At 41.1% G+C, this 20,493-nt stretch overlaps 1 protein-coding gene across 1 annotated transcript in view; it reads right to left on the reverse strand.

Moving 5' to 3' along the window:
• UNC5C (unc-5 netrin receptor C) overlaps positions 1–20,493 on the reverse strand; it is a 362,184-nt gene that overhangs the window by 94,619 nt on the left and 247,072 nt on the right. Inside the window, exon 4 of the mRNA XM_084626036.1 lies at positions 8,339–8,442. Coding sequence (XP_084482162.1) covers positions 8,339–8,442 — 104 coding nt within the window. The remainder of the gene's footprint in view (positions 1–8,338; positions 8,443–20,493) is intronic.

The following is a 20,493-nucleotide window of genomic DNA, read 5'->3' on the forward strand; positions in this document are numbered from 1 at the left end:
TGACTGGTTTAGAAACTGCTGGAGGTGGAAGCTTCACGACAGAAGATAAGAGATGGAAAAGGCACATACGGTCGTCTAGACTAGATCCTCTGCCCTTGCCAATGCAGGATTGTTCCTCACAATTCTCTCTCTTGTGATTGTGGCAGCTGAAACAGCATTTTATTTTATTTTTTAAGTCTGCACTGGGTCGGATCCTGTCAGGTGCTCAGCCCCCCACAAACGTCACTGAAGACATTAGCCCCAATCTTGATGTCATTAATTTAGTTCTTACTTAAGCAAAACTCATTGATTTCCAGGAACAAAATTCAAGGACTGCAAGATTTGGCCTCTTGACTTCAACGAGAGATTTGCTTGACTAAAAACAGAATCAGACCCAGAGGATTTGGCACCACTGGATTGCTGGCTGCTCAGCACCTAACAGGAACTACCGAACATTTTCCAACCTACTGCCTGAACCGTGCAATTTCTTGCTAGTATCTGGGCTCCCTTATTATGCAGTCATAGAGACAGAATAAAATGATATTGCTCTCCTGAACAGTATCTCTACTGAACTTGCATTTCTTCCAACGCTCATATTTTAATCACAGCTCTAGGCACCCTTACCAGAACCTTTGGTCTGGGAAAGTAGGGTACACATGAGTTACTACAACAGTCGGACCATAGAGAGACTTAGCTTGCACCATAAAGACATTAATCACAAGCGTAGGTCTGCTGATTAAAATAAAAAATATATATACACTGGTGAAATAAACTACCAGTCTGTACCGAGCATGAGACATCCAAGTGAGAAACTCAGACCCTCAGAGATTTCTGAGGAGTCACTGAGCTAACAAGTATTCTAGTTATCTTGAGAGTTCAATGCCTCTTTGAAGACTACTGATATTTAATGTTTGGATTTGGTTTCAAATCCATGCTTTCATCCTACCAACTGCCCACTAAATAGGATGCTGTTCTTTGTGTGCTAGTGACAGGAAATGGATTTCTACACTTTTTTTTTTTTAAAGGTGGTCTCCAAAGAGGCTGAAATTACAACTATGAGCGACTGCAAAACACATACCAGGAATAAGACAGCAAGCACAAACCACAGTGACATTTTATTCAGTTGTCGTTATTTCTGCTTCTATTGCCAATAAGGGGGATTTGTTTTCCTGCTGTGGAAACACTTCCTTAATTGCACATATGTCCAGCTCACTGCTTGAGTACTAAAATCTATACAGAGTGTGCTGTCGAAGCGATATAAATTCTAGCTGTTTTTGAGAATGTTACAACTTTGCTTTAACTACTACACGGAGGTGAACTTTTATTAAAAAAAGCCTCACAGCTGAAGATGGACTAGACGGCTCAGGTAATGGGATATGGAAAACTTCACTGTTAGGTTTATGGATACAGTAGAACCTCAGAGTTACGAACACCTCAGGAATGGAGGTTGTTCATAACTCTGAAACGTTCATAACTGAACAAAACGGTATGGTTCTTCTTTCAAAAGTTTACAGCTGAACATTGACTTAATGCAGCTTTGAAACTTTACTAAGCAGAAGAAAATTGCCAGAACACCCGATCGAAAAGGGACTGGGTCGAAAAGGGACCCTGGCAGCTCCGGTCAGCTGTGCTGACCGAGCTGCTAAAATTCCAGTTGGCCCCAGGGGGCTAAGGCAGGTTCCCTGCCTGGCTCCATGTGGTTCCTGGAAGTGGCGGCATGTCCTCCAGCTCCTAGGTGGAGTGGCAGATGGTGGGCTCTGTGCACTGCCCCCACCCGTAGGCACCATCCTAAGCGCCGGTTCCACAGATCTCATTGGCCTGGAACTGTGGCCAATGAGAGCTGCGGGGGAAGTGCCTGCAGGGAGGGGCAGCACGCATAGCCCCCTGGCCAACCCTCTGCCAAGGAGCTGGAGAAAATGCTGCCACTTCCCGGGAGCTGTGTGGACTTCCTTTGTCCCCATGAAATGCCGGCGCCGCCTGAGGTCAGCACTGCCTGGAGCCCACACCTCCTCCCACATCCCAATCTCTGTCCCAGCCCTAAGGCCCCTCGTGCACTCTGAACCTCTCGGCCCCAGCGTGGAGCCCCCTCCTGCACTCCAAACCCCTCATCCCCGGCCCCACCCCAGAGCCCGCATCCCCAGCTGGAGCCCTCACTCCCTTCTGCACCCCAACCCTCTACCACAGCCCAGAGCCCCCTCCTGCACCCTAAACCCCGCATCCCCAGCCAACCCTAGAGCCTGCACCCCCAGCTGGAGCCCCTCACCCCATCCTGCACCCAACCCTTTGCCCCAGCCTAGAGCCCCCTCCTGCATCCCAAATCCCTGGCCCCACCCCAGAGCCTGCACCCCCAGCCGGAGCCCTCACCCCGTCCCACACTCCAACCCTCCCGCCCCGAAAATGAGCAAGTGAGCGAGGGTGGGGAGGGGAGCTGGCAAGAAAGGAGGAGGAGCCATTTTACCACAGATTGCCAGCAAGAGAACAGTGTGGGAGCTCTGACGTTAGAGCACGAAGCACTAGCACTCACACCACTCGGTTTGAGCACTAACCCTGGAGAATGTACTTCCCCAGGAAGGAATCGTGTAAAATACTGTGGCTAGAAAACGTTGTGAATGCCACTGAAAGTTCCAGTTGTACAAGCTACGTTAATGGTAATCAACTCATAGTACTTCAGAGCCTAAAAGAACTATATCCTGCAGGGATCAGGGGTTCTGGTCATTGTGCCAAAAGCATGAAGTGATGGACTAATCTTCTGGGGGAGCAGGGTAATCTGGCTCTAGGGTATGGGACCAGTGCATTTGGAAATCTTGCTAATAGCTGTTGTGTTTACATTCTCCTACATTATAAATCTTCTAAAAATATACAGAAAAACCTGCTGTTATTAACTGGAGGCCATGAAGGAAAGTGGTGCCAGGCAGCTGTACTTTGATTCCCAGAGCCATCCTGGGCAGCACAGGGCAGGGTAATGAGAGAGAAATGCCTGGCGGCATGCACCTCACTGCTTCTTTTAAAAAAGATGCACATCATAGTATTCGCAGAGGGTACGTCTACACTGCAGCTGTGAGCCTCCCAACCTGGGTAGACAGACTTGTGCTGGGGGAACTGGGGCTAGCATGCTAAAAATAGCAGGGTTGACATTCCGGCTTGGGCTCTCAAGCCTAGAGCACACTAGCTCAATCCTCACCAGTACGAACCTATCTTGGCAGGCTTGCTTGCAGCTGTATGTAGACATGCCCAGAGAGATGAGAGGCCTGGCTGTTTCTCCAGACCAACAGACCAGGCCTATTGTGGCTGTGAAGCATTCACTGGATTATAACACTTTTTAAAGCTAGGGACAAATTCTTCCCACGCTTACACCAATGCGTCCCCACAGGCTGCCAGTGGATTTGCACTGGTGTAAACGAGGGAGGACTTTAGCCTCTGGAGTGAATTCTTGCCCTGCTACTGCACTGCGGGCAAGGAAAGAGGCTGTCTATGCCCTTATCACCTATTTGCACAACTGAAAGTAGGAGCTTGGGAATTTGCCAACAGTCTGTGTTGGCATTTGGTAAGTAAAGGAAGACGGAGAGATGTGCCTCCTTACATGCCACAGATCAACTTGGCCCCTTTCAGCCTCTCTCTTATTGATACCTGACCCACAGGTAATTCTATCATGTAACACAAGGGACCACAAATGACAATGCCATTTCCCAGCTGATCCACATCCATGGCCATCAACTCTCTGTTCTCCTCCCTACAAGCTCACTTTACTGCAGGGAATATAAAATACTGCTTGGATGACAATGAGCTTGCATGGAAATGCATACACATGAAGTTCTAATTAAGGAATAACTGCAGCAAAACATAAGCCCTCTCATGAAACAAAGCAAACAGCAGTCATATTAATAATCAATTGGATGGAGCAGCCACCTGATGCTGCCTATTTGGAGAAGTCCCTAGTTGCCACCAGCTTTTTGCTCAGGCAAAACCAGCTGAATAAAGTCTACGCCACACTCATTTTGACTCGGCAAAACAACTCCTCCATGTGCCACTTGACTCCTTGATGGTTTTTTCTCTCCCCTTCCTAATTAAACATGCAAAGATAGATAAATATAATGCCAGTTTTTAAGCTCAGCTGGGTCACCAAGTTTGTACGCTGTGTCCAATTATAATTAGAAAAGCAATTATCTCCTTGTTGAAGGTGCAGCAAATCACACATTTCAATGCAAAACTTCATTTAGCTGCTTATGGCATATTAACTAATCTTACATCTCATTGATGTTTTGATCTATAACCTATTGCAAGGAGCTAATTTGATGGGGCTGCATGTCTCTGAGTCTATTTCTCACTCACAATATGATACTGAACATAAATTAAATATATGATATGATAAAGAACAAATTAAATGAGCAAAGGGATTAATTGCTAATAATTCTGCTGCGTTACCTTGGGAGAATCCCAGTATGTGCCCCATCAAGAATGTGCTCCTTTCTTGGCTTTTCAGAGATGCCAAAAAGAGTCCACATGCCAAGAAGAGGCAGAAATAATACTGAGGCTTCAGATGGAATCCACAGGATTGGAACTGGTTGATCTTCAGAAGTGCTACACGCCTGCAGATCTCATTGATTTTGACTGGAGTTCAGGGTTCTTAGCATCTCCGAAAATAAGGCCCCTAATGCCTAGTGATGGTCAATTGCAAATCTCAAAAAGTCTTATTTGTTTAAATAAGCATCCAACAGTTCAGACGCTCTTTATCTGATCATCTTTTATCTCGGTATAATCCGGTGTCTCAACTGAGGAAAGGCGCAATATAATGTGGCACCAATACAGAGCAATGGATTTTGCAGCTTCTTTTCTCATTCCTCTCCCAGATGATTTCAATAGAGTTACACCAGGAATTAATTTGCCCCTTTAGTTATGTGCAGAAATATCATAAGAATCTCGCTTATGGTATTTTAGCATTTCCACTGCTTGTCTGGGGCACAGACAGGAAATACCCAACTCTTACCCAGACATTGCAGAACTCTAGAAAGGTTTGGTGTGAGTTTGGTTCTAAAATTTGATGTGCTCCATGTGGACTGGTTTCCCATCCTTACCGAAGCCCTAATGCACACAATTAAGGATTTCTTTGGAGGCACTGCAATGCTTTGGAAACCTAGAAAGAGCCAGAGCTGTTGCTTTTTTGTGTTTTTTTGCCATTTCGCTGCTCATTTTCCCTACTGTGTCAGTTCTCCTTCTGCAACCTGCCAGAGTGCAGCTGGCATTACTGCTGTTCTTAGTTGGTGGTCAGGGTATACAGCCACAGAGAAGTTGATTTGATTCCATAGTGACTGAACAAATCATCCGTTGCCTTTCCTGGTCCCCAGTGAGCAAGCAGGATGAATTTTGCTTCAGACCTTCAGAGCATTGTGTTGCAACACACACCCTTGTATTTGGATCTTGGGCTTTTTAAGTGTCTACAGTTTCAATCTACTCTAATGCACATGATGCCTTAGTGGAGCTGAAGCACTGGTAAGTGCTGCTTTAAAAGCTTTGCTCCCTCATCTCTGCCTTAGTCTTTCTTCCTCCCTGGGGGAGGGGGCAAGGGGCTGGCATAAAAACTGTGACATAGCTCAAACCTACTAAAAACAAAAGGATCTGTCCTGCCATTGATCCATAGGGGCTTGATGTGGTTAACTGCCATTTACCATGCTTGGAATACATGTCTAAATCCTCTTTGCATTGACAGGGATATATTCTCTATCCTCCTAACAGTGGGTTGTTTCCCGCACTTCATAATACAAGTTAAAAGAAAGAGAAATAAACAAAAGTAAAACAATTCAGTGACAGGGTTATACAGTAATATCACTGTGAATTATGTTACCTGCAACACAGGACTTTTTTAAAACTATTCACCATTTCGAAAACTGGAAAAATGCAAGAAAATGTGGGTCGCCAATTGCTCTGTATTGGACAGCAGGGTAATCTGTCTCTGGGGCACAGAAGCAGTCCCTGTAATGAGGAATAATTTGAGGTACTCTTGTCTGCCTCATCGAATCTGGAAACATTGCTAATAGCTGTTGTGTTTACATTACCCAGACAGACTTGGGATGTCAGGAATCAAAACATTCTTTCTATAATGTGAGAGAGCCTAACAGCTGATTGCCTGCCTTCCTGGAGTCCCTTCTTTCTCGGTTAACTATATCATCATATCAGAAAGTTCTCCGAACAAATAAATGAAGTCTTAAACAAAGAACACATTCATCTCTAAATTAAAATAATCATGTAATCCTTCAACCCACCAAGTTACCTTTCATCTTCCCATTTTTTAAAATTTATCACACCAGCTGCAGCAAGTGCCAGTAATAAAGTGTCACATTAAGGTATTCCTATTCATTAGTGTTCAGGCCTTTGTTCTTTTAATAGCGCTGGAAAGAGTCTACAAAGAAGCTGCATTAGGCTGCTCTCCAATCTGGGTGTCTGATCTCCCTCCTGACTTCAAAAGTGAGAAGGGGGGGGGAGGGGGAAGAAACATTAAGAATCATTCTTTTGAATGTCAGACAGGGTATATGACTCCTGAGCCTGCCAAGTGTGAATTGGTGTCTGCCCCGGCCATGGCACAAATAAGTTCCACAGCCAGTTAGCTTGCAGCCATGAATCTTTACTACCTAACAAAGTGAACTGTCAGAGAGTATGAAAAAGAGCAATTATTATATGGTCAGCTCACGGAGAATCTTTTCAGAGATCAGTTTCTTGGGATATGCTGCACTAAGAAGTGTACACAGGAACCAGGGTATATTAGCCTTTAAAGCAGTTCAGTGGAAGGAGGATACATTTAATCTGATTTAAGAAAAAGACAATTAAAAAGGCTAACGCTTCTTCCATAATGTTTGTGACAGAGACAAGTGCCCCCTTTCTACTCATCATGCTAACTCATGCTGTTTGTCTCTCCTGCACATAATCAGGCTTTCTGGGTTTTTTGATAGAAGAGATGAACTAGCTGTTAAGTCGCTGAGAGGTGCAGAGCATACATACTACACACATACTAACTGCCACTCATGAGGAAGCTCAGCTCCCAGTGAAGGTAATGCAGTCCCCACTATCCGAGAGCATCTGCAATATGACATGCCCTGTTATAAATACACTTGTCAAGGCACAACAGTCGGTTGGTAGGATGCTAAGAAGCAACAAAAGTTGATAAGTTCTTGAGGAAAGTCAACTGATTAATATCATGTCTGTCAGAGAGCTGGCTTGCCAGACTCAATCACTTTTTTGAGCTTCTCAGGATCTTAAAGAGGAAAGAAAACAACCTACTGAATAGTGTGTGTGTGTGTGTAATCTACTATGTTAATCATTCCTTCTGTTTGTGGGCATTTTTTTGCAATTCTGATTAGATCCAAGATCAAGTTTGATAGGGATGTAACATGTTAAGCATGCTCTCCTGAGAAATCAGTCATCAACAGTGAATGACAACCACTTTGCTACTTAACCATGACAGCCTAACTTCTCCTAATGCAAATTGGCATCAGTTTCTTCTGAGCATAGTAGAGAAAAAATGAGGAGAATTCTGATGAGGGAATTACCATCATTAACAATAATTTTTTCTACTAATCAGCAGAGTTGAATTTAGAATTTCAGAGGTCCCTCTGTGATTCTGAAACCCCCCTCCTGTGAGGAATGAGGTCAAAGCCTTGTTCCACCAGCACCACCACCATGCTGAGGTGAGCTCCTTTTCATGGAGGAGCCAATCACTGCCAGTGTGCACAGTTTTTGCTAAATAGTGCAGGGTTACTCCTGCCAGTACGAAAACAGAGTACCCTTGCCTGTGTTTTTCATTGCTGTTCGATGGAACAGATAAGCCATGTTAGAAGATGGATTATTTTCCTTCACACCACACTGTTTCAGCTTTGGGAAGTCCCTTATCAGATCATGGCAGGGGCCCTCGTACTGTGCTATGCAGTCTGTGTGTGAGTGTGTGCACACAAATGTGTGAGGAAAATTAAATACTGCAAATTAAAAATAAAATGTTTTAGTAAGACATGAAAGCCAGTTGCCTCAAGGACAGCAATTACTTTCACTTTAAAAAAAGACAAGAAAAAAACAACAGGGTTGCGTTCATAAATCCCACCAGGTATTTGTCCTACTGATGTGTTCTGATTTCATGAAAGAGAACAAAAAATAAAACTGAACTGCCTACGGCTCTGCCCAGTGGGGCATTCTAATTGACTCCAAAGTCATTAATCAGTTCCCAATCAATCTATTCTACCAGCAGCAGGCAGTTAGGTCTCCATTACCATCCATTCATCATGCCATACCCTAATTCACTGCACCATTAGCCACATATTAGGCCTCAGTTAGGACAACTAAGTGGCAATTGCTAGCGCAGGAAGCTGCTGTCACTCACCTCAGCTACTGGGATGCCTTCAGGTGGACGGCATTGGAGAAGGACTTCCTGTTCCAAAGACACTTCTTTCCCCAGGGGCTCCTGTTCAAAAGTCTTCCGGAGATCTAGTAAAAACCAAAAGCAGGTTGTGAAGTCATTAATTCTTGCAAAGATTTACAGATGATTGTAGTCATGCAGAATGCATGTTGGGGTTGGCATCAGTTCCAAGCAGACAGGAAGACACAATCACTGTCCTGAAGAGACCCTCATCTAAAAAGACTGGAAAATATTTTCACTTCATTTTATCATGTTGGAGAACTTACATGGGAAAAGATTTCTTAGCAATTTTATTATTATGTATTATTTTTATTACTGTATGCCTAGAAGTCCCACTCACAGACTACAACCCTATTGTGCTAGGCACTATACAAACAGAACAAAAACAGAGCTTCCTGCGGCATATTCTTGTCAGAGCTGCTGCCGACTTGGTGTGCATCCATGCCACACCCAGTGCAGGGCTGTGACTACAAACCATAGTTTTGGAAAAATAGAAAAGACAGTGTGCATCACTACTACAGTGTGTTGTTTTTAGGGTTCTCAATAAAACCTTGCTTTCCAGGGGTCTTAAAACTATAGCAGGAAAACGTACCCTGAACTAGAAGTTGGTGTGGTCTAGTGGTTGGTGCAAGAAGGCTGGTAGTAAGGACTTACTAATTTTATTTCTGGCTGTGCTGAGGACTAGCTACCTGACCTTGAGAATGTTGACTCATCTCTCTGTTTGCTTCACCTCCTTAGGCCAGGTCTACACTACAGACCTATATCAGTATAAGTATGTGGCTCATGGGTATGAAAAATCCACACACCCCAGTTACATAGTTATACCAACTTAACCCCCTGTGTAGACAGCGCTATGTCCTCAGGAGAACTTCTCCCATTGAAATAGCTACAACCTCATGGAGAGGTGGATTAACTACGCTGACGGGAGATGCTCTTCCATCGGCATAGGAGCCGCTATAGCACTGAACATGAAAACAAGCTTTTAGTTTGCTCAGCATTAAAAGGATATAACACCACCTAGCTCAAAGGAGTGTTTGTGAGGTTTAATCCATTCATGTTGGTAAAGAACATTGAGTCCTTCAGAGTAACGGTGCTTCAGAAGTGCAATGCAGTCTCAGTTTTTCTTTTAGATTTTAAATAAGCAAAAATTAATAACTGTATTTAGTTGAGTAAAATACAAAAATAGAGTTTAATGTTTAATGCATCTATAAAGATACTCCCAAAGGAGATGCATTGCCTCCATACAGCAAATGTATTTAATATATTTTATTCAATATCTTCATAAATGATTTGGATAATGGCAGAGAGAGCACACTTATAAAGTTTGCTGATGATACCAAGCTGGGAGGGATTGCAAATGCTTTGGAGGACAGGATTAGAATTCAAATTGATCTTGATAAACTGGAGAAATAGTCTGAAATAGATTGGATGAAATTCAGCGAGGACACATGATGCAAAGTACCGCACTTAGGAAGGAATAATTAATTGCACAAATACAAAATGGGAAATGACTGCCTAGGAAGGAGTAGTGCAGAAAAGGATTTGGGGGCTATTGTGGATCACAGACTAAATATGAGTCAACAATGTAATACTGTTGGAAAAGAAGCAAACAAGACATGAGAAGTAATTCTTTCACGCTGCTCAGCACCAATAAGGCCACAGCTGGAGTATTTTAGAGTGGTAGCCGTGTTAGTCTGTATCAGCAAAAAAAAAAAAACTAGAAGAACTTGTGGCACCTTGAAGGCTAACAAATTTATTTGGGCATAAGCTTTCATGGGCTAAAACCCACTTCATCGGATGCATGGAGTGGAAAATACAGTAGGAAGATAATCCTGGAGCATTGTGTCCAGTACCGGGCACCGCATCGTGGGAAAGATGTGGACAAATTGGAGAAAGTCCAGAGGAAAGCAACAAAATGATTAAAGGTTTAGAAAACATGACCCACAAGGAAAGATTAAAAAAAATGGGTTTGTTTAGTCTGATGGACAGGAGAAGAAACAATGGGTTTAAATTGCAGGAAGGGAGATTTAGGTTACACATTAGGAAAAACTTCCTAACTGTAAGGATAGTTAAGCACTTGAACAAATTACCTAGGGAGTTTATGGAATCTCCATCACTGAAGGTTTTTAGGAACAGGGTCAAGGTTAGTCTAGATAATACTTAGTCCTGCCTCAGTGCAGGGGACTGGACTAGATAACCTATCAAGGTCCCTTCCAGTTTTACATTTCTGTGAAACTATGATTCTACATCCAACATGTGTATATAAATGCATTTTAGGAACTATTACAACAGGTTTTATTGTGCCCTAATATTAAAACTAGGAGATAATAGGAGACTGTAGTGTTAATAACAGTAGCATACTGTCATAAATATCAAATAGTATAGTAATAATAAATCTCAGGTGTTCAGATACCACAATGAGCACAGTATAACTTGATTAGATAGATAGATATTCCTAGGTCTTCCCTGGCATGTTATTTTATGTCTTCCCACTTCCCTTCCAAACATTAAATGCAGATCTGAAGTTAACTTAATAACCTTTTAAACAGACATACACAAAATATATATAGAGAGAGATTATATATATTAGATATGTATACACACACACACACATTTATAAACAGGTGTATTGAGCTCATAAAACAAAGCTTTAATACTTACAAATTAAAATACATTACCCATAATGCGCAATAATTACATTTAGTACACAAAGAAGCTTTCTTCTGATTATTATAAACAGGTGGCACAGATAAGTGTGAGCAGTACGTGTTCCCCATCAAAAGTTTCATTAGAGTTTTCACCAGGTGGGATTAATGCACATGAAGCTCCCCATTACTCACTGACTTGATATGCTGTAATATTTTGAAAACGCCACTGCATTCCAGTGGGTCAGTGATCTGCAAACTAAAAAATACTCGAAGTCCAGGTCCCTAACATAACAGAGGGTAATGTTCTCAAAGGAGCCATTAGAGACTATCAAATAAATAATACTCATTTAAAAAAGTACATAATTGTGTATTTACAAGATAGGGAGCTTTTCTACTCCATTCTGTCAACTTCATCCTGTGTGCTTAGAGCTTTATCCATCCAGAACTATATATGTCCTCCCAATCCATAGAGTCATCAGATAGCTGAAGACAGATACTGGTTGCGCAGTATGTTTAACTATCCAAGCATAAAGTTGGCTGGGGTGAAAAGCAAACAAACAAAAGTTCTAACTGAGGCTTTTTAGAAATGTTGAGGAGATGGAGAGCTCATGTAAGTGACTCTAGCACCCGCTGTGTCCAGCTAGATACATCCCACTGGCGTAGGACTGGGGCTGTTTCTGAGCAAGTCAGTTTTTTGATGAAAAAGGGCCTTTAAAAAAAAAACAACAAAAAACCCTTGTGAAAATATTTTGTCTTCCTTACAATTCTCCATTTGCTATTTTCTCATTCCAATCTTCATTTTCTTGCTGTTTGTGGTTTTAGAGGGTTCTTCCCCCACCCTTATCAATTTTGATTGTCAGCTTAATCACACGGTGAGATTTTTCAAAACTGAGTATTTTCAAAACCCATATTTTTCAACTTTAAAACATGCCATTTTTGAAAGTTCTAACTGTTTGCAAAATGAGGTGGAAAAAAGGTAAAACACAGTCTCACAAGATTCCAGACTGAAAAATTTGGTCCATTTTGAAAACCAGAAGAATGAAACAATCTTCAGAAAATGTTGCAACTGAAAACAAACAAACAAAAGAGTCCACTCTAGTCAGGACTCTTGTCTGTGCAGAAACTCTGAATTGTTACAGCTCCTACGTCTGCAAGAGTTCCTTTCTGCAGTTCTCAGGGGGTCAGAGAAACTGGTCTGTCACCTCTTCCACCCCTAACCTTAGGATGAGTCATGTGAGGTAAAGGGAGGAGGGTACTCTCTTACCACATTCACTTTAGTAATATAGAGTATGTTTACACAGCAAAGGAAATCCCATGGCTGGCCTGTGCCAGCCACTTGGGCCAGTACTCGCGGTGCTGTTTCATTGCTGTGTAGACTTCTGGGCTTGGGCTGCAGCCCGAGCTCCCGGATCCATAAAATTTCTTCCAAGGCTGATTAGATCAGACAAGGAAGAATCCATTTCTTATGCTAGGATGCTAGGGAATCAGCATGCCTCTTTTGTGTCATTCCCATGAAGCCTGATTGTTGCATTAGCAGCCATATCAGGCTTGGGAGAATCAAAAAGGTGATGGTTCATACAGCTGCACAATTTAAGCACTACATAAATTCTTGCTTCCAAAGGTGCAACCTTTATGGCTGCAGGTAGGGCGTCACCTTGGAGCTTCTGTGGAAGTGGTTTTGGTTTGGCTAGAACTCTCAGCCTGTACAACAGATATTTTTCTTCTCCCCCGTCCTGTACAGGATGTGATGTAATGGAAAGAAATTCAGGTTTAAGGATTAAAATTCTGGGATGCAACTCTGCGCCCAACCCTACACTCCTTACCAGTGTGCAGTCCCAGTGAAGTCAATGACTATTCTTGTGCCACATATTACAGGCACACCACAAAACACACACATAGCACACTGGGGCGAGACTTCATTCCGAGACTCCTGAAATACCTAGGGACATCTGTTGCCATCAGGAAAGAGAGCCTCCTTCACAACTGTGCTGAAATCAATGGTTTTCCACTACTGTAAAACTGGACTAATAAAATGGAGGGATCAATCTCTCAATGTAAACCCACATCTGAATTTCTTTGCTTTTTGGAGAGGAAAAATAGACCCATTTTGTGAAGCATCTTTAAATGGCTCAGTTTTAAATTCCAAGTGTAATGCATCCTTAGTCTAAAAACAACTCAAAAATTATATTTTTTATCCCCCCAAGGTAACTGTTTCTGTGTACAAATCATTTTAACTCCTGGCATGATTCTGCTTCCCCCTTTTTTTTTTCCCTTTTTTAAGCTTTCATCTTTGCAGTCAGCAAAGAATTACCTTTTTTTCCATTTTATTTATTTATTTATTTATTTTTACAAACTGTATTTTATTCCTTCATTGTAGTTCTGGGTTTTACTGTGATGTGTGGGTGGGTAAAACTTTAAGGATATCCTTTATCATTTCTGAGAAAGGCGTTAAGAGGCAGGGCAGATGCCTTCAAGGCAGTGCTAATGCAAGGGTGACTGATGAATAAGCATGAAAAACGGACACTTGTCAGCCAGGAATTAGATGTAAACCAGAAATGTACAGAACAATGCAGCATTAATGTCAGGAAAAGATGGATTTCTGCCCTTGGTAGACCTTAAAGACTCCTCACTTCTGTTCTGTGCTCTTTCCAGTAACTCTAACTAGGATTTTCCCTCTAAAACAAACATACCAATGTCTTCAGAAAATGATCAGGGCTTTTTAAAACATTCTTTTTCACCCAACTTTGATTTAGTGTGAGTTGATGTCATATAAGAGAAGAAGCAGCCTTTTGCAGAGATGCATTAAGGGAGATAAGTTTTTAAGAACATGAAAATTCTTCACTACAAAAGATAGTGTGTGTATATATACACATATACATATAAATATATATAAATGGTTTTGGTAGTTGTTTTTGGTTTTTTAACCTAATTTAATGGAGACATGAGTAAGAAAAATTTGCATATAAAGTTTGTATTCTGTTGGAGACAAATGTTCTAAAGGATGAAAGGACCAGTGTTGTTTTAATTTCCCTCATCCCCACAAAAGCTCATCAGGTTACCATAAATCACATACTTATGAAAATGAATTACATATTATATTTATTATTCCAACTATGTTTGAGTGATGCCAAGCTGGGTGGACAGGAGTGAAGGTCTTTTTACAATTGACAAAATTCTGAATTCAGCTCTCCTGTCTTCCATAATTTTGCTTCCATAATTTCCCACAATTTGGGACAAAACTGTGACACCTTTTTCTGAAAACACAGATTAGGGAGTTGAAATCTGGATTTTCAATTTCAAGGGCTAGAGGAGAAAAACAAAACTCAGGACTCTGTTCCATCAGCCACATTTCAGTTACTTCTTCCTGTTCACAGCTGAGTCTATGACCTTTGTATTTGAGATCAGTTGCACTGGCGGCTAGAGTAATAGAAAGGTTCCATAGCTTCTCTGAATTATTTTTTGATTTTGTCCTTGTGTGGTTCCAGTTTTTTGTTGTTACTTAGATCAAACCAGATTTCCAGTGAGACTGTGACACTAGTGTCATCAGCCTGTAATCTGGCAACTTCCTCTGAAACTGCTATCAATTGCTTTTATAAATTTCATGCCTCTCTCCGGAGAGCCGCTTGTGTAAAATGCATGCTGTGTTTTGATCAAAGCCATCCTCATGCTCGGTGCAAATTTCAACACAGTCCTTCTAGTTGGATGTAAATGTAGAGACACAGGACCACGGTCTCAGCTGGGCCCAAAGAACAATGGGCACAGCTGAAGAGGAGGGAAATAATAGATCCCTTTGTGCCTCCAACTCAATACTGAGGCCAGTTCTGCACCACCCTAGTCCCCTGTATAAAGACTGCTTTAAATGACACCAGCTGACAGTGGTCCCCAACTTCTAGCAGCTGAGGAGTGCTGCAATGTAGGTATGCCCCAGAAAAACAGCCTTTCCTCAGCCATGCTCCCAACACCTGCAGCCAGTAGACGTGTGACAAAGAAGCCAAAGGACTCCCCTTTTCCGGGGGAAACTTACACGGACTAGATCCTCTGGCTTCATAAAGTTTTGTGAAACAGGCGCACAATTTTTAATGGAGCTCAAAATCCAGTCCACAATTTTTCTGAGAGTTCCACAGAATGTCAGTGGTGCTGGAGCATCAATCTTCCTTTTTCCGTCAACCAACCAGGCTGATGGTGGCGTCAGAATAATTTTTGAACGTACCATGTGCTAGGTGCTCCTTTCTAAAGCAGAGTTAGATTATATGCTGAATACCCATAGGTAAGGAAATTAGGGTGACGGGACTCAAGAAGTTCTCTCCTCTTTCACTCATTTTATTTTTGTTATTTGAGCAAATGGCAAAGATATTCTTGAGATACTTCTTTGCATTCTTCGATGGCATCTTAAGCAACTTGGACACTATTTGAGCTTGAAGAATCTGAAGAGTCAGATTGTCTGCCCTTTCTCAGATTAATTGCTTGTTTTGCACTACTTCCTTCAACTTTAGGCATGTTGAGTCAGATAAATTCCTATATAACAATCACCGATTTCATAACTGATCAGCAACTTTCACATTTACTGCACTTAGAATGAGGAAAAGCCATCTAATTAATTCAGCACTGTAAAGATTGAAAAGTAGTGTGAGCTAGCCATTTTTACACAGAACCACATGATCTGATGCCTATCTGTCTTTCAAAAGTATCGAGATTCTTGCTCCCTTAACAGTTCACAACCCCATCCGCTTTCCCTACAGTTCAATGATAGTTGATTCCACTTACTTACTACACCCCTCTCTACAATCACCAATGGGCTCCATCTATTCCCCTTCCCTTCTAAGTGCGGGTCGACACTTAAAATGCTGCACTGATGCAGCTGCGCCATGGTAGTGCTTAAGTGTAGACGCTCCTATGCCAATGGGAGACCTTCTCCCCTTGGCGTAGTTAATCCACCTCTATGACAGGTGGTAGCTATGTCGATAGGAGAACACAGGGTGTTAGGTTGCTAAAACTGCATTGCTCAGGGATGTGGATTTTTCACGCCCCGAACTACGTAGTTATACCAACATAAGTTTGTAGTGTAGACCTGGCCTAAGCTTCCAGATACATCTAAACCTCTTTATTTTTTCCTAGTAGGCATAATATGTTTTCTCATCACTTCCATTTTAACGTTTTAGAAGGTTCAAAGTTTTCCAATTAAAACTGAAAGCAGAGTCTAATATTTCTAGTATTTTCTTCAACTATATGTTATAATAATTAAAATGTGAATGTGAAGTTAAAATTTTTTCAAAAAAATCCATAAAACACTAGATTCAGTTTTACCTTGGAAAAAAACATAAAACAAAAACCTTGAATTTTTCACAGTGTTGGCAGGTCTTCTTTTGAAGAGCATAAATGTATCACAGGAAATGTAGTAGCTAGTGATTTTAGGTGTGCATTTGCAATTAGTTGTGAAGCTAAAGTTATACCATACAGAAACTCTAAAGGCATTTCTGTAAGCAAAACACCCAAATTCTGCATAAACACTTTTTTTCTGATTCATTAATCTGTCTCTAGCAGCAGACTATCTCTATAGAAATATATGCACAAATCTTTAGTTAACTTTTTGATTGCTATATTTCCATCTCCTTCAGGGTTCAAGCAGGTTCTGTTGCAAGACATTGATTTCTATGAGACATGACAACATATGCAGGACATCCCCAACGCTCCCCCTGAAGGTATTAACACACACAAATTCAGAGATTTGTTAAATGAAAGTAACACTAACAATTACATTAATTTTAATTCAATGTGTTTTTAACTCAATATTGTGAAACCCTAAGGCTTGCATTTATTATATACCCTAATTATAACCCTTTTTCTAAGTGGACGTGGAGCTTGCCAAGCCAATTTGCAGCAGCCTTCTCAGTGAAGAGCAGAGCCTTCAAACCATCACCAAATCCGGCCAGATGGCAGTCATCATGATGTGTGACATTGTGTGCCTTTGGCCACAGCTGTTTGTGGAATCCTCTTGTTGGCCCCAGATGTGAAGGCTGGCCGTATGTTGAACTTGGCCTATTCAAATTTTTTTTCAGAAGGACCCATGACTGGCATGGCAAATCAAAACCAGGTACACATATGATCAGGTCAGTTTTAGGAGATTTGTTTCTGATGTCAGCTACAGCCCATTCTTCATGCCATATCAATGTCATAGAGAAATCTCGGCAGGGCAAATGGGCCTGCAACGGCTGGTGAAAACCACACCCTTGGGTGGTTGAAGAGGTCTGTGAAAGTGGTAGCTTGAGTTTGTCCTGGTATTCTCAACCAATCTGGCAGTAGCATCCTTGTGAGGGATGTGTGCAGCAGTGATGTTACTTAACATATGGAGCCACAGTACTGGTCTGGGTCGAATTGTCCCAGTTATGATGTGCAAAGTTGAGTGTAGCTGAGTGTCAACCAACCTGACATGAGACAAATGGAGCCAGATGGAGCACAATATTCTGCTGCAGACTAACAGAGAGCTAAACCAGATGATTACAGAGTTTGCGTGTTGGCTCCTCATGAAGTGCTGGCCAGTTTGCTTAGAAGTTTGTTACGTATCCTCAACTTAGCTGCAGTTTTCCTCAGGTGGTTAAGATAAGGTGAGAGATTTATCTAGGTTTACTCCAAGGTAGACTGGGTGGGATTCGTGTTTCATGTGATGTCCATTGAGAAAGATAGATAGTTCCTAGTCTGTTTTAAAGATGGAACATATTCAAAACTGTCTTGGTTACACTTGGCTGTAAATGCACTAATTTACCATCAATTGCAGAATCAAAGCCATATGTATCAAAGAGAAAAGTATCCATATTTTGAGATGAGAGAGCTTGAAAGAGACATAGACCTGCTAGAAGAAGTTGCTTGACAAGAATGATTCTAGTGTAGTGAAAATGTAAAATGAGCTAATGCATACGATGAGTTCTAAAATGCCTTCTTTATCTTTGAGACTTGTGATGGAGGAGGTCCATCTTTGGCTCAAGAGTAATCTCAACTCGAGACCATGTGGCCCAGTTCTCTCCACGCAGGATACAAGTAACACCCATTGACTGGGAATTACTCAACCTGTAGGGAAGCAGGAATCAGGTCCCCTCTTTAGTACTGCCCAATGTACACATACCATGTATAACCAATTCCCTTCATTTTTTCATATTTCATGCTTCTGTGTGTTCTCAACTTCCTTTTAAATGTTCCGCCCTAGTTGTCCCATTTCCCCCAGATCTTATAACTAATACAGTACTCTCTAATATTTTGGTGGCAATGGAACTGTGTCTTCACTATATTGTCTGGGGTGCTAGAATACTGGGATGTGAAAGTAATGGGAAAACAGGTAATTCAGCAACATAATGTATGGCACAGAACCCCAGAATTAAAAGGTTCACTACCTGAGTGCCAGTAACGAATGTGTGATTATTTTCACATCTGTCTTTCTGTCCAACGTAAGTGGAGATAATCCATCACATAAACCAATCCACTTTCCTGAATCACATTAATCTTATCTGTATACAGTATGAGACATGTATATAAGCTACTATTTAAACTCCCTTCATTAAAAAAAAAAAAAAAAGCAATTCTGGAAAAAAAGGCTTTTAGTTAAGTCTATAGAAAACTAATATAAAATTAAATACAAGTTTAATAAGCACAATTCCTTATAAAATAGCAATGTCTTAGTGGAAAAGAGCAATGTTTTTTTTTTTAAGTTTCCATTTGTTTCCAAGACACTGGAAAGAAGCCAAAAATGAGAAGACATCTAAATTCATTATGCAAAAAGCCTGCTCCGATGAAATTAGGAGAAAAGCTATTTATTTCTCGCAGCAGGTTTTCAGCAACTCAGAAGTCGGACATACAGATACTGGCCTTGAGTGTGATTGTACATTTTCAGGGGCAAATCAAGTGTAACTTCAATGAATCTAGTGGAGTCACACCAATGTAAAACTGGTACAAGTGAGAAGATAATCAGGCCAATTTCATATTTATTCAATTGTGCTGTAAATTGATCAGATATGATCCTCAGTTGGGGTAAATTGGCCTGGCTCCACTAAAGTCAATGACACCAGTTATGGAACTGGCCCATAATTTAGGCCAAATCCTGCAGTACTTAATTAGTCTTTATCAAGTGAAACTTTTACCAGGTTTAATTCTATTCTTGGTTACATAGGCACAGCTTGCATCGATTTCTTTCAACAGGAATTTTGCTCAAGCAGAGAATGTAGGATTGTATCTATAGAATCAGATCAACATTTTTCAAATATTAGTTTTAAAATAATGCAGTGGTTTGGGATTTTTTTTTTAACAAAAGGAAAAAACTATCCCAACTCCTTTGTCTTCTCTCCATAAAACTGTAGTCTCTTAATTCAGTAACAAAAGTATATTTTAGGCCCAGTGTACATTAACATTTCAAAGCATGTGAGAACCTCCGAGAGTCAATATAGCTAGAATGATGAGGAAAATTGTATTTGCAACATCTAATATCACGTATCCCAGACAACTAATTGCATTTCTCCAGCTCCACTATTACTCATTCTGTTTTTCCATTAGCTAGATTATTAAAATACCTAGGATTTTCAGGTCTAAACAGATCCTAGGGAATCTGACAGTTTACAAGGGTGAATCTCTTCCAGTCTCTTTGCTGTGGGGAGACCAAACTCTCCAGTGGAAGGATTCCAGGGAAAATCATGGAGTTTCCATTTCACTATTCAGGAATAACCTTCATAGAAGAGAATGGTCCAAACCTTAATTACAAATGGTCCAAAGCTGCAGACTTCACATCACCCAGTTCTACACACTGAAAGAAGTCACAATCTTGAGTTCTGAATCAGTTTTACTTCCAGTTTAAATTTCCAGCATGTGTATCCCTCTGAAAAACACCACTCTTTACTCCAAATTTAAAGATGCCTTCCCTCTTGACCAACGGAAGTTCTCTGCTTGGCTGATGTGATTTTTCAATTGACTTTCAGCAGAGAATTTCCTTTGACCAGGTTGTTATGTCCTTTCCGACACATGCCTGACCTTGAATTAAATAAATACAAGCTGCTTTTCCAGGATGCACATTCTTCACACTTTCAAATTACTTTTCGGTTAATTCTATTACATGGTCAATGAACAGAGATGTTGAATGCATTTTTTTGTTTTGTTTTAATGGACTTCAGAACTGGTCCTCCAGAGGATACAATAATTATACAGCCCTGCAAAGCAATAACACTGGTGGCCAGAATGGAAAAAAAAAAAAGAATCTTTCTTCTGAACATGCGAGAAAGGGCTAATTATGTCATCACGGTACGGTACGATTTGTGCTGAAATCACCAGCTACGGCTATTAATGTGAAGTAACTGTAGCACACAAAGCACTGTAGGGTTTCCCTCCCCCAAATATATTAGACTTCACTTTTTTGTGCTTATTAAAAATGAAAAAGGTCTAGCCTGATGTCATAACACCACAAACAGTTGTGTTGCGTTTTGTTTCCTTCAAAACTCA

Source organism: Lepidochelys olivacea (genome assembly GCF_965140295.1).
Source record: "Lepidochelys olivacea isolate rLepOli2 genome assembly, chromosome: 4".
Lineage (NCBI taxonomy): Eukaryota > Metazoa > Chordata > Testudines > Cheloniidae > Lepidochelys > Lepidochelys olivacea.